This window comes from Amblyomma mixtum, chromosome 3 (assembly GCF_055824585.1).
Source record: "Amblyomma mixtum isolate Tamu chromosome 3, ASM5582458v1, whole genome shotgun sequence".
Classification (NCBI taxonomy): domain Eukaryota; kingdom Metazoa; phylum Arthropoda; class Arachnida; order Ixodida; family Ixodidae; genus Amblyomma; species Amblyomma mixtum.
This window is the reverse complement of record NC_143014.1, coordinates 127099000-127111319: the sequence shown is the minus strand read 5'-3', so window position 1 is coordinate 127111319 and position 12320 is coordinate 127099000. Positions and strand designations below refer to the sequence as shown.

Sequence of the window (12320 nt, the reverse complement as noted above, 5' to 3'; positions counted from 1 at the left end):
CGAGAAGCGCGCGCGCAGTGACAAGCCTACCGGCCTATTATCTCTCGGAAATGTGGCGTCTGTGGCCATGTGTTCCAAGTATAGGCTTCTCAGGCGACTGCCCTGCAGGGGACAGCAGCATAGCTATCACTGTAAATTTTTTGCGCCCAGGGAAGAAAACGCCCAGTTTTTCACAGCGATAACTGTTTGTATTATACTCTGGAAACGTGATATCAATTGATAGCTGATTGATATAAACACTCGAGGTACGGGCGTCCTCTCTGCCAAATCCGCACAGAGTGTGTGCGTCTTCGTAAGGGTTATATGTAGCTATAAGAGGAAATGCGCTATAGCAGTCTCACAGTGGGTGGACGCCTGGACAGTGTCATGAAGGAGCAGTTGAAGACGGGTTGAAAGGAGCAGATATGTAATAAAAAAGGAGAGGGAGAATATCAAGCACGTTGTAGAGCGTATGTGGGAGCAGCCTTGCATCAGCGTGGCTGGGGCCGACCATGATGCGGAACGACGTTACGAAGCGTCCGTCCTTCTGCTGAATGCTTTGATTTCATGCTTATCATATTTGAATGCACGGGTGCCATCGCGCTGCCGAAGCCACAGAGATTGCGGGTTATGAGTAGCAACAGGGAAAGGGAAGGCGCGGTAGCAGTTTTACAGCGGGTGGACACATAGACCGCGCAGTGAAGGCAGCGATTAAAAAAGAATTTAAAAACACTCTAAACGCTCAAGCTAGCTCTGGCGGAATTTCGCGGCTTCCGCAACGAGCGTAAATGCTGTCAATTTTCCCTTGTGTTCTTTGAGAGCCTGCCCTCATTTTGCTTATGTTGTCAAGAACATGCTCGAGACGGATTAACACAGGGGCTACGTCCAGCATCGGAGCTTTAACAGCTGTTCGGTTAAGACAACACGAGCAGTTCGGCTTAGTTTTGTACGCAGGACGCGCGCTCATGGAAAAGATAAAATGCCCAGGCGCCCATCAAGGCTCGCGTATGTTCTCGTATTGTGGATATTAGTTTGCCCGGTGACCGACACGACATCAGACACGCTGCCATTACCTATTTATCGGGTCGCGCAAGCTCCTCCACTGATCTGTTTGGCCCGTAGATGGTATGCTTCACTGGAAGTAACTCGCAACTAAGTTCGAGCGATCACTCAGTGCTTTATAATCGGAAACAAAATAGAGTTATTTTCGGATTTCGGCTTTCTGCATTGAATTATTGAGCAGAGGACCAAATTCAGACCAGAGCATTTCCTGGGGCGCTGCTCTATGGACACGATCGCATTTACAAAATTCACGCCCGAAATGCATGAAGTATGGGCTTACTTCACACGTGCTATTGCACTTCGCATCATTCCCATTCAATTCGTAAATATGGGGAAAATCGATCAAAATATCTGAATTTATAAGCTCAGTAACGCGGTAGAAAGGCTAAAAAAAATTGAACAGCAGAGCGTCAGATATTGTTCAGGGCAGCGAAAGGGGCTCTGTAAACGTGCAGTCGACTTGCGGAAGCGAGAAAACTTTGCCCCCTTGAGCTTAAAGGGTCCCTGAAAGGGGTGTCTGAGGTTGGCAAACAAATACTTGCATTATGTAGAGCGTAGGCCACTGAACGTTCATGCCGCGTACAATACATCAAAGGCGAGTAGATAATTTACAATACATTTTCAAAAACTACCTCTCCCGAGCCTCGCGGCGACCAGCGGCGGTGAACTTCCGCCCGAATCCGTACTCATTACGTCAGTTTGTACTCATTACGTCACAAGTGCTGGGCTATGATTGGTTCGCGGTGTCAACGTGAAATCACGCATTTAACAAACTAGAAGCTCTAGATACTTCACACTCTTACTCTTTTCGGAAACATTTCGCATTTCAGCAAGCAGAGTTGTCGTTTATATGCATGTTTACACAGTTATTGTGTGTTCGGTGTCAGAAATTAGTACTGCACTTCCGGTTTACAATGTTTTCGTCTGCTCGTGCCGCTTGTGTCACTCCACCGGCGCCGCCGTCGAACCGAATCGAGAATCGAGGTGCGATTTGGAGTCACCGCACTACTGATTTCTGTCGCGACCTCCGTCGCATGCGCAATCAAAATGGACCGGCCGTGCTGTGTCGTTGGTTGCAAAGCCAGGGTTCGGCAAGATGTTGCCCTTCGGCACTGTCTGCCGAAAGATGGAAGTGAGCGAGCCGTCGTCGTCGTCAGGATTCAGCGCTCGATTTCTGAACGGCGTGTCCTTAAAAGCTTGGCCGACGCGCTGCACCGATCGTCGCTTGCGAACTGCCGCCCCACTACAAGCAGGGAGACACGGAGCGGTGAGCATCGCTGCGCCGCCCTACCCAAGCTCCGCTCACAACCGGTGTCGCACTTCGCCGCCGTGCAGCAATGCCTGAGCGCTGCTTGGGATGGTGTACAAATATCACAAGGCAAGATCGCCTTGTTATCAGAAATACTTCTCGAGCAGCGACAAAGCACGCCTGCTTATGTTGCGAGCTTTCGGCAACGGCACCGCTCGCGGGCGCTCAGGGCGACGAGCTCTGCTGCTGCCTGGCTGCCGTGGTCGTCGCTAGGCCTATTGCCTCTTTGGCATCGAAGCTGCAGCGGCCGGCGCTTCGGAAGTCGCCTGAGCTATAATACAAGGCTTACTCTACACATCGCTTTGCAGTCAACAGCATCATCTCACAATAAAATAATAGTATGGTCACTTTCCGCGACTCCTTCTGCAGCGAAGCGAGCGGGCGCCAGGCGAGCCGGACCCCACGTCGGGTCAGCGGCAGCTGCGAGACGGTTGTGGCAAGAAATTTGCTCGTATCACAGTCGTTACCTTTACCAGCAGCTCAGTATTGGTCAGCGATCCTCAAAAATGACACATTTTTCACATTTCTTATCCCAGGGTTTATTATTTACGTCAAGAACACACTTTAGCTCGTTTTTATGTCGCCGGCAGACGGGATCCAGGCTGGCCGGCCGGCCGGCATGCTCGGCGTACATCACGTTCGCACAAGAAAATGCAAAACAGCCATGATACCAGCGAGGATGCTTCCTAGATTCCAGCAACGAAAATATGTCTGTGCAAAAGTGGATCTTTCGGCAACGACACCGCCTGCGGCAACGCCGCGCGACAAGGGCGTCCGCAGAATTTTTTGCAGGGGGGGACCCGTTGGTGCCCCGGGGGGGGGGGGGGGGGGGGGTATGTTCGTAGCAGAAAGGCGCTATTTGCGGAGTAAATTTATTTATTTATATATAAATAAAAATTAAACAAAATGCACACATGAAAGAAAAATTACAAACAGCAAATTAAAGCGCGGCTAGGAGAGGTACATTGGAGTTTATCAACGAAGAAACAACTAAAATTAATAAAAATGCAAAAAGATGCTATATCACTTCGTGGAGAAGAGTGCTCAGTCTTGCTGCATACGGGTTCTCGACTCACCCGGATTGATGACCAGCACACAGCACAATATGTTCACAAACACGCAACTACAGTCACTCAGTCAGTCTTCCTTGAACAGCAACTGTAGGCGCCTCGGATTTTTCTGGGCGAATTGCGTAATTACACGTGTGATAAATTCACTTCTGTGCTTCATTACACGCTCTCGGTGCACACTCATCATACACATTGATTGGAAAAACTGTTGAACGCGTACGTTGAAAACAAAAGATGACTATATATACAACGAAAACTTATTTACAAGATAAATGCACGCTCGCAGCTTCATACACCTCGCTCCATCTTGCTTGCGCATCCGCACAGTCGAGCAACCGCACACACACTGCTCTCCGCTCGTCGTTTTCTCGTCCGCTGTCTTGGTTGTTCTCAGCTTCGCTGACAACCGGCCACTAAAAACACCCAAGCACAAACACAGAGGCGCGCACACGTGCAAGGGCTTACTTGCCGCAGTATCCCCGAATGCGCACTTTGGGGGTGAAAGGAACGCCGCGCAACTTCCGAGGGGAAGGGACACTCGCCACTCCAATCGGAAAATTTGTTTTTGTGTTTTTATGGGGTTCAGAGCCCCAAAACGACTCAGGCTATGAGGGATGGAGTAGTACAGAGTTCCGGGTAATGTCGACCACCTGGGTCTCTTTACCATGCACTGACACGCACAGTACATGGGCGCTGTTGTGATTTGAGGCCCAGCCAGAGGTGACAGGCGAGCCAGGCAGGCGCCATCGGGCTGCGTTGACCAAAGGCGCTGGTTTTCGCAGAAGACGCAAAGAACGCTGGTGTGGGGGCGCCTCGGGAGACTGCGTCGCCGTGAACAAAAGCAGCTAATCCCCTTTGCCGGAGATTCTGAAAGCGGCGCTTCTACCGAACTGCGCTACCCGTGGATCGGAGGAGACAGCGAGCGGCGGCGGCGCCAACTCATCGCCCGCTTGCCCCTGAGCAGCCCGACAAAGCGGGGGTGGACACGGCTGATTTTACCTTCCCTCCTTAAGAATTCATCGGTGACCGGCGTAACGATAGGCGAAAACAAGATGCCCCGTGCACTGTCTGCCTCCGTGTCGCTATCTCTCTAGAGATCAAAGAAACAGACACCCATCTCAAGGCGGCTCGAAACACATGCTCGCCGGTGCCGCTGTATGTCTGGAACAGGTCGCCCTTCAGTAGAGCTAACGATGGCGTGGTTTGAAAACGGCGGAACGACGCACGCCCGGACGCGGCATTTCGCAGATGTGACCATGCGGGGCTGCTTTTACCCTTTTGACTGAGCGCACCACCGCCCCTGGCGTGCGGCCATCACTCACGGTTCGAGTGAGTGATTTTCCAGGGGGGTGCAGCCGCCCCCCCTTGCCCCCCCCTCCGGACGCCCATGCCGCGCGACGAACTGCGCGCTGGTCCCAGGCTGCCCTAGTCGTCGCTAGGCCTATCTGGTTTCGCATTGAAACCGCAGCTGACGGCGCTTCGGAAGTTGCCTGCGCTATAATAAAAGGCCTACTATTCACATCGCTTTACTGCGAACTCGTCCCATAATAAAAGATATGTTCGATTTCCACGATGCCTTCAGCAACGGAGCTAGCAGACGGTAGGCGAACCGCACCAAGTACCAGCAGCACCAAATCGGCTGTTGGATGAAATTTGCTTTTATCGCAGTCATCACTTTTACCAGCAACTCGGTATTGGCCAACGATCGTCAGAAATTATGCATTTTTGACATGCATCTATCCAAGGGCTTGCTATGGACGAGAACAAACAATACTAGCGCGTTTTTCAGTCGCCGGTGGCCGGCATCAAGGCTGGCAGGCCGGTCCGGCGTGGCTCGGCCCCGAGCGCCCTGAGCAGCGCGCTGTACGGCATCATGACGCTGCCGCTCTCCGCACTCGTATTGGCTCCCGCTTCCCGTCGTTGCGTTTTCCGCGCGCGGCTTGTCGTAGACATCCAGCAGGTTGGACGCAGGCGACGAGCTGCGATCGGTTGTTACGACGTCGTTCACAACGGCGCGCCGCAGCGAATCGCACACACTTTTCGCACATGTGTCCCCGCCTTAAGGCTGAAATCCCATTTCAGCACTCATCCGCAAAAGTCGTTCCTTCAGCTCGGGGTCTATAGTACGAGAGAAGCCGCAGCGACGGTTGCGAGACACAGGTGAACATAGCAGACAGCGGGAAAGCGAGCGAGCGAGCGATCGAGCTAAAGAGCGCGTCAACCGGAAGTAAACAAACCGATCTCGTCGATGACGTATTTGTGGGCGGAGCATGGTCCCGGCCTGTAATCTTTATTTTTTTATGGTTCGCTCCGGTGTACGAGTTGAGAGGGAAAAGGCTGGTGGTCATTTTTAATAGCCATTATCTCTGGTTCCGCACAAGGTAGATCAAAAATTTTTGCGGTAGGATGATGGATCGTTCAATCTCTATCAATACTTCGACTTCTCTTTGCCTACATGGACACCGTTTCAGGGACCCTTTAAGCCCGCCGCCATGGAAATACTTTGGCATTGCCTAGGATAACGTCAGCGACCCGAATTATCCGGGTTTCAGAATTAGCGATGCTTTTGTTGTACCTGGGGATAATTTCTTAAAACTTTGAAATATTGACAGTCTCCTGTATTTGAACAACTGCTCCCTTCAACTTTTAATAAGCTTTGGCCCTCTTTCAGGACAAATCACATGAAAACAGCTAGTGCTATATCAACAATTAGCGGTATAAACGCTCGTTTTTACGTCATGCATTTTTTGTGTGAATAAATTATTCGTTAATGTTATCAGTACTGCTACAATTAATGTACTTATCAAGAGTATCAAAGGCGTGAATTTAGTGGAACCGCGTAAAAGTGCGCACTTGAAGGTTTTTGCGCGATTCTGCACGGAAATGTTTACGGTGCTGGCATTGCTTGCGCTCCCTGCTTTTTGCCGCCTCTTCTATTTGTGTTTATTGTTTACAGATATTCTTCACGTACGCTATAGGCTCCGTGCGTTCGTACAAAGGCGCCAGTATTCTGCAACACCTAGCGCCACTTTCCGGCCATAGCGGACGCCCCCACACATTGAGTACACTGCGACAACGTCGCGAAGTGAACAGCGTCTGCTGATTCGCGGGCTGAAGGAAACGGGAAAACGGCACCATGGCTACAACTAAACCATGACTCAACACAGTAATTTAATCATGCCTAAGATAAGTTAATCACGTCTAAGTATGCAGCGCCACGAGGCTAATCAGCTTCACTGAAAGCTGGGTTCGTCTGCACGCTTTTCTTGCGTCTCTAATCTGGTTGCATCGTAATCGTGTTCACTGTATAACAATTATTTTTTGCGCTGTGGCCTCATTCGCCATTTATGCAGTTCATCAAGTTCTAGATTACGACGCACAGGACGTAAGTCGAGAGGCAGCTACGGGCCCAAGGCAGCGACTTCCAGTCTGGTACAGTTGGTTTGGGAGCGCGTAAGGGCTGCTCATCTCTCTAGGCGATCACATCGCTCTCGAAACTAGAATCTAATTGGCTATAAGTTTCTAGTGATTTTTACAGAGGTGCGCACTTTGGTGAGCGCCTCTTTTTAGTCGTTGACGTGATCTGTATACAATCTCTAGCTCTTCGTGAGTGTGCAAGGGCTGTTTTAGAATTCGTCGGCGCGGTATTACACCTTTTCGAAAGCATTTAGCAATTCTCTGTTGCAGCCCTACGGCCGCGCTTGGGCGGATGCCAGTGAGTAATTGCTCCCTTAATTATCAATTTCTTCGAAATTGGAGCCGCTAAGGTAACGCGGTCGTGAGATCAGCGCAAGGGACTTGCGAAAATCGTGGATGGCTTATTACATTTTTTTCTTTCAAATATTAGTATTAATTTCTTTTTGTGCAATTCAGTAAATAAAAATCCCCAACATTTAACTTGCATTCAAATACTGTCGCCTCATGTCGTATATGTCCTAATGAGCCACATGTTTACACTATTGCGCTATGTTTACACATGTTTACACTATGTTTACACAGGAGAACATGAACCATGCACAACTAAGTTGGCTAATTCGACGCACTTTTCAAATCCTGGTTTATTCTAAATGCCTACAAGAGATAACAAACATGCACCTATACGCGCTGCGCTGAATTGTCGTATCCGAGTGCGGCTCTCTGCAGTCAATGAAAAGCTATTTCGCAGGCTGACGCACTTTTGATAATATTCTTGCAAATGTTGTGGCGCTATAGTCAGATACAACTCAAGAACAAAGCAGCGAAAGCCACTCAGAGGAGACCCTCCAGCCAATGGCGTTGACCAGTTGTGGTAATAATACTGCTAATCTATTTAAACAGCTGCAAAGCTCCATTGGATGGAGGGTCCCCTTTGAGGGGCATTGTAGTACACAGTGCACTACACACGCTAAAGCAGAAAAGGGTTGCTTTTCCCAGCGCTCCTCGCATTTTTCGATGTGAAGTCTGATGCAAACCATGCGTAGCCACGCACCGAGAACGTCCGCTTCACGCAGGCTTCCACAGCAGGTGAAGCAAAGTGTCCGCTCCGGTACAGCAGCGCACGGAGCCTATACCGCTAGCTTCAGTTTTCACTCTTTCTTTGACCCCTGAAGGGAAACCAGCATGTGAAATTAATAAATAGAAATCAGTTGATCCTTTATATGTTACGTACGCCAAAAACATGTGCCTTTGGTTGCTGGTTTATTGAGGTTGGTGGACAATCCGATGGTAGGGCCTTCCTAGCGTTTTATTGCATATTTTCGTGATTTCTTATTTGTTTCATTGCGCATTGTTTTTTTTTCCCTCACGTAATTTCAATGTGTCTTCGCTTGGCAAAATGTTGCCATTGAGACACTAAAATGGTTTCCAAGGGTACAAGTGTCACAAGCGTATGACGTGCACTTAATCTGTGCGTTTTCTATTAACAGCACGTTTCCAGTTCATTACCTTCATCTGGACTCTCCTGAAAGTCTTCGGACTAATTTGATCCTCATTTCAAAAAATCTGTTCCATCCGCTGCACACCACGCACTCATCAATTAAAGCTCCTAATCTTTTCACATGACTTTTTCCCAGCACCTTTGCACACCTCAACCGAACTACATTTTCACTAACCGTACGACGACTTAACACAGGAACGTCAAACAAAAACTAAACGTTTCTCCTGCGCTCTCTACGAAGGGTACCAAAAAACACCTAGATCTTTTGCAATAAGAATATTGCGTCACCAGTTTCCAAGCACTATGGAGAGCAGTTAACCAGAAGTTAAACATTCGTATTCCAGCAGCTGCTCTTTCGAGGTAACGGACAGCTTCCTAAGTCCATGCATATTCAAAGTAAAACTAGCTTCGTTTATCTAACTTTTCCCAAAATGTGTGCTATGTTTTGGGCAGGTATCGAGCCCGACGTCAGAGAGATGTGTGTCTTCATTTCAATAGCGCAGGGACATAAAATCAAATGTTCATGCACGATTTCCATATACCATTATCTCCAGGACAGTAAGTAAATGATCAACAACGTGTCTCTCAAGTCTAACGAAAATAAAAGTTCTTATTAAGTACTGTATATTAAGTACTGTAAAAATGCCGCTTACATTATTATAGGTCCTCTCGCGTTTAACTGAGTCCCGATACCTAGCATAACAGGGCTAAAATGGTTCCTAGGGAGGAACCTTGTCAATCCTCAGTAACGTGACGTTCCGTCTTTTCCTTTGCATCGCCTGCTCCCGTTCGTTCCCCACTGACCTGACTGACTGTTCGCCCTTTTCTCTTCTCTCCTGGCACCGTTATGCTCTTCCCCTAACTCCGACCTCAACCTGAAGAAGCAGCGGTGGCACGACGTTCGTGGTGCTCAGGCAGATAGAGCCACTGTCACGCAGGTACCACGAACCAGCGCGAGAACGGCATCCACATGTCGGCCAGGCATCGCAGGGATCGGCGGACGTCCGCATTAGCCATGCGCCAGCGACGGCCTCGCGAGGCGACGTCTTGCTGGTGGAGCCCGTGCGCCAGAGGCCGTACGGGAAGCGTTTTCAAGTGGTCACCACCACCGAGCCGTCCACGACCAGAGACGTTGCCAAGAAGATCAACTTCTCATATCATCCCATCATCGACTACATCACCAGATAGCTAGCTTGAGAAAGCGCACAAAGCGAAGAATGATCACTCTTTTTGTGTCCCTTGTTTGGTCGTGCTCTTGCAGAAAATGCCGGTTAACGCAGTAATTAGTCAAGGTTTTCGCCATGCTGAGTGCAAGGCCAGACCTTATCTGCTCCTTCGTTTTACGCTTTAAACCCACAGTAGAGGCCCGCCACGCCGTGCACACATATGAGCTAGGATTCAGGAGCAGGTGCTTTTTGCTGCGGCTTGTACGTCGGCAAATTGTAATCAGTGATTACCCAGTGTTGAAAAAATGAACTGATATAATGTTTAAAGAAAGGGGATTCCAGTTGCGAGGAAGTAAGGAGAGTTATCAAGAAAGCATTGCATAAGGGTGAAATATGGAGTTCTCAAAGAGCCGGTGGATACTCTGGAAAGCCGGAGCTACCTACTGTACAGCAGACGCTTTTGTACCATAACGAGTGCAAGGTGTATAGCCAGGTTCTCATTCAAGAAGACCTTCAATCTACTGTTATTTCTCAAAGAGAAGGAGGGAGCAGCTCATTAGTGAGAGAGAAATTGCGTACCTTGTGGAATTGAACTGGATGTTACAACTATCTTCGCTTGCGAACTTTTGCCGATTGCTCCTTGAATTGAGAGTTCTCTGCATAAGAAAGGTGCTTGAGAATTGCATCTAATCAGATGTATTTCATTCGCCTTTTTTTTTTTTTTACAAACGGCTCACAGTAAATATGCACGGCTTTCATTATACCAAATTCACACACAATGCCTTGTTTATTCCCACGTGCACAATTAGCAACATAATACCTTTGTTTGCATTGATTGAAGAAATCCCCTCTTGTTTGTGCTGCGGCATACTTTTCTGTGCCCATTGTAAGACAGCCTAATTAATCTTCATTAGTCCTCCTTCAGATCAAAGGCTTTTCTCGTTGCTACGTTTCTCAGAGCTATTTCAGCGTCCTTGCCGTGAAGCAGCTTTCTGGAGAAATATGTGCACATTTTTTGGTCTCCGTTATACCCCATGCCGTTGCTTCGGCTTTGTACATATTTATAGTGCGGTAGCTACGGTATCATTATTGTACAAGCTTTTTAGTAGTAGTCCAGCAGAGGTAAACTGTAACGCTACGCATAGAGCTTGGCAGAATCAAATACGACCGATAAAGTTTTCTTCTTCTTCCGCGTACACTACTTCTCTTCTGTTCAATAGCAGCTGAAGGATCGCTAAAAAAAAAAAAACTGTGACGGGGTAGTTGAGTGAGCCCAAGATATTTTTCAGGCGCACAAAATTGAGCGGAGCGCAGCGATGCATTGTGTTTCTTGAGGGGCAGTTTTATGGTATTGACGATACTGCTGTGTACAGGCACAAAACCAAAGCTTACTAACAACTGTGTGTTTGCAATCCCTATATAGGGCATCCAAGAGAGAGTATTACACCACTGAGAAGCAAAAAGAAGTAATAATGAACAAAGAAAATTCGTACATGCATTCAGGAAGAACGCGTGTACATGGTTTGCCTTGCCGGGCAGTGTCGCCTTTTTATTTACTTCCTTAAGGTAATTATTTAGACGACTATGCCACGCTTTTCAGTGAGATGTCACAAAGGGGTTGCCTGCACTCCCATGCATTTCCTCTACTGTGTTATGTGAATAGTCCAGCCGTGTGTTTTGTTGTACAATAGTTCCTTGTTTGCTACTACCACCATTGTGCTTGCGTCACAAGCTCACGTTTGCACCTTATTTATTGTTGTACCATAGGCGCTCTCTATTTCTTTCGTATGGTTGTGCCGTTAATAGCAAGGTTATACCAGGCATTGTTGCATTTCATTTTAAACCACTTCATATACCTTCAACTTTGATTATGTGTATGCTGTTGCTAATAAAGAAGTACTCAGCGTATTCAAATGCAAAGAATGATCTTTCTAAATGTGTACAGCGCAAGTGATATTTCATTTTCCATGCGCATCTGGAGGATGGTCCACGTAAGCTGCAATAAAGTTTTGAATACCAGTGGTGCAATTTATGGTAGAGAGAGGGTGTGGTTGATGGTCCTTTGCGATCACAAAAATGAACAAGGGAGGGGAAAACCTGAGGTTGCTTGAGCCAACGTTTCGACAAGGGGACTTGTGAAGACAAGTCCCCTTGTCGAAACGTTGGCTCAAGCAACCTGAGGTTTTCCTCTCCCTTGTTCATTTTAGTGGTGCAATTTGTTAGAATAAAACTGAAGCAGTATAGCTAGCGGTTGCGTTACTCACTTGGGAGCGCTGTGATTCTCTGTCTACAAATTTTGACGCATTTATTGAGAAAGCTTGTTTTATCTTGCCATGATCGCAGGTATCTCAAACCCACCAGTTGTATATGGTCGCAGGAAAAATGGCCATTGTTACCATTTTCATATGCAGAGTACACGCTCACAAACATGAAAGGTCAAAAGCGCGAGAGAAAATAAAAATATCTCAGTCATAAGCGCCAGTTTTAATATTTACAATCACGAGCCAGGAGATGCACATTCACTGGCAGCTGTTTGCGTATAATCGTATGATGTGTGAGTAGTCGCTCTCTCCGACGCGTCCGAAGAGCCGTGCGCTCGTTTCGATTCCTGGACAAAACTTTCAGACAAAAGCCACATTGACCAAAATTTCGCTGTCAAATGTTTCTTTTTGATGGCCTACAGTTCTGCAATTGAAGATTTTGGCTTATTTCCTGCGCTGAGCAAAGTTGAGCAAAAAATGCCTTTCTGAGTGCCGAAGCTGACCTCCAAGTATATATACTGCTTGAGTTTTATAATAACAAAAAAAAAATCAGTACAT

General features: G+C 47.8%; 1 protein-coding gene across 1 annotated transcript in view; it reads left to right on the top strand.

Moving 5' to 3' along the window:
• Positions 1-9598, top strand: part of LOC149351769 (uncharacterized) — a 45461-nt gene extending 35863 nt beyond the window's left edge. Inside the window, exon 8 of the mRNA XM_089575644.1 lies at positions 9217-9598. Coding sequence (XP_089431770.1) covers positions 9217-9523 — 307 coding nt within the window. The 3' untranslated portion in view covers positions 9524-9598. The remainder of the gene's footprint in view (positions 1-9216) is intronic.
• The last annotated feature ends 2722 nt before the right edge of the window (positions 9599-12320 follow it).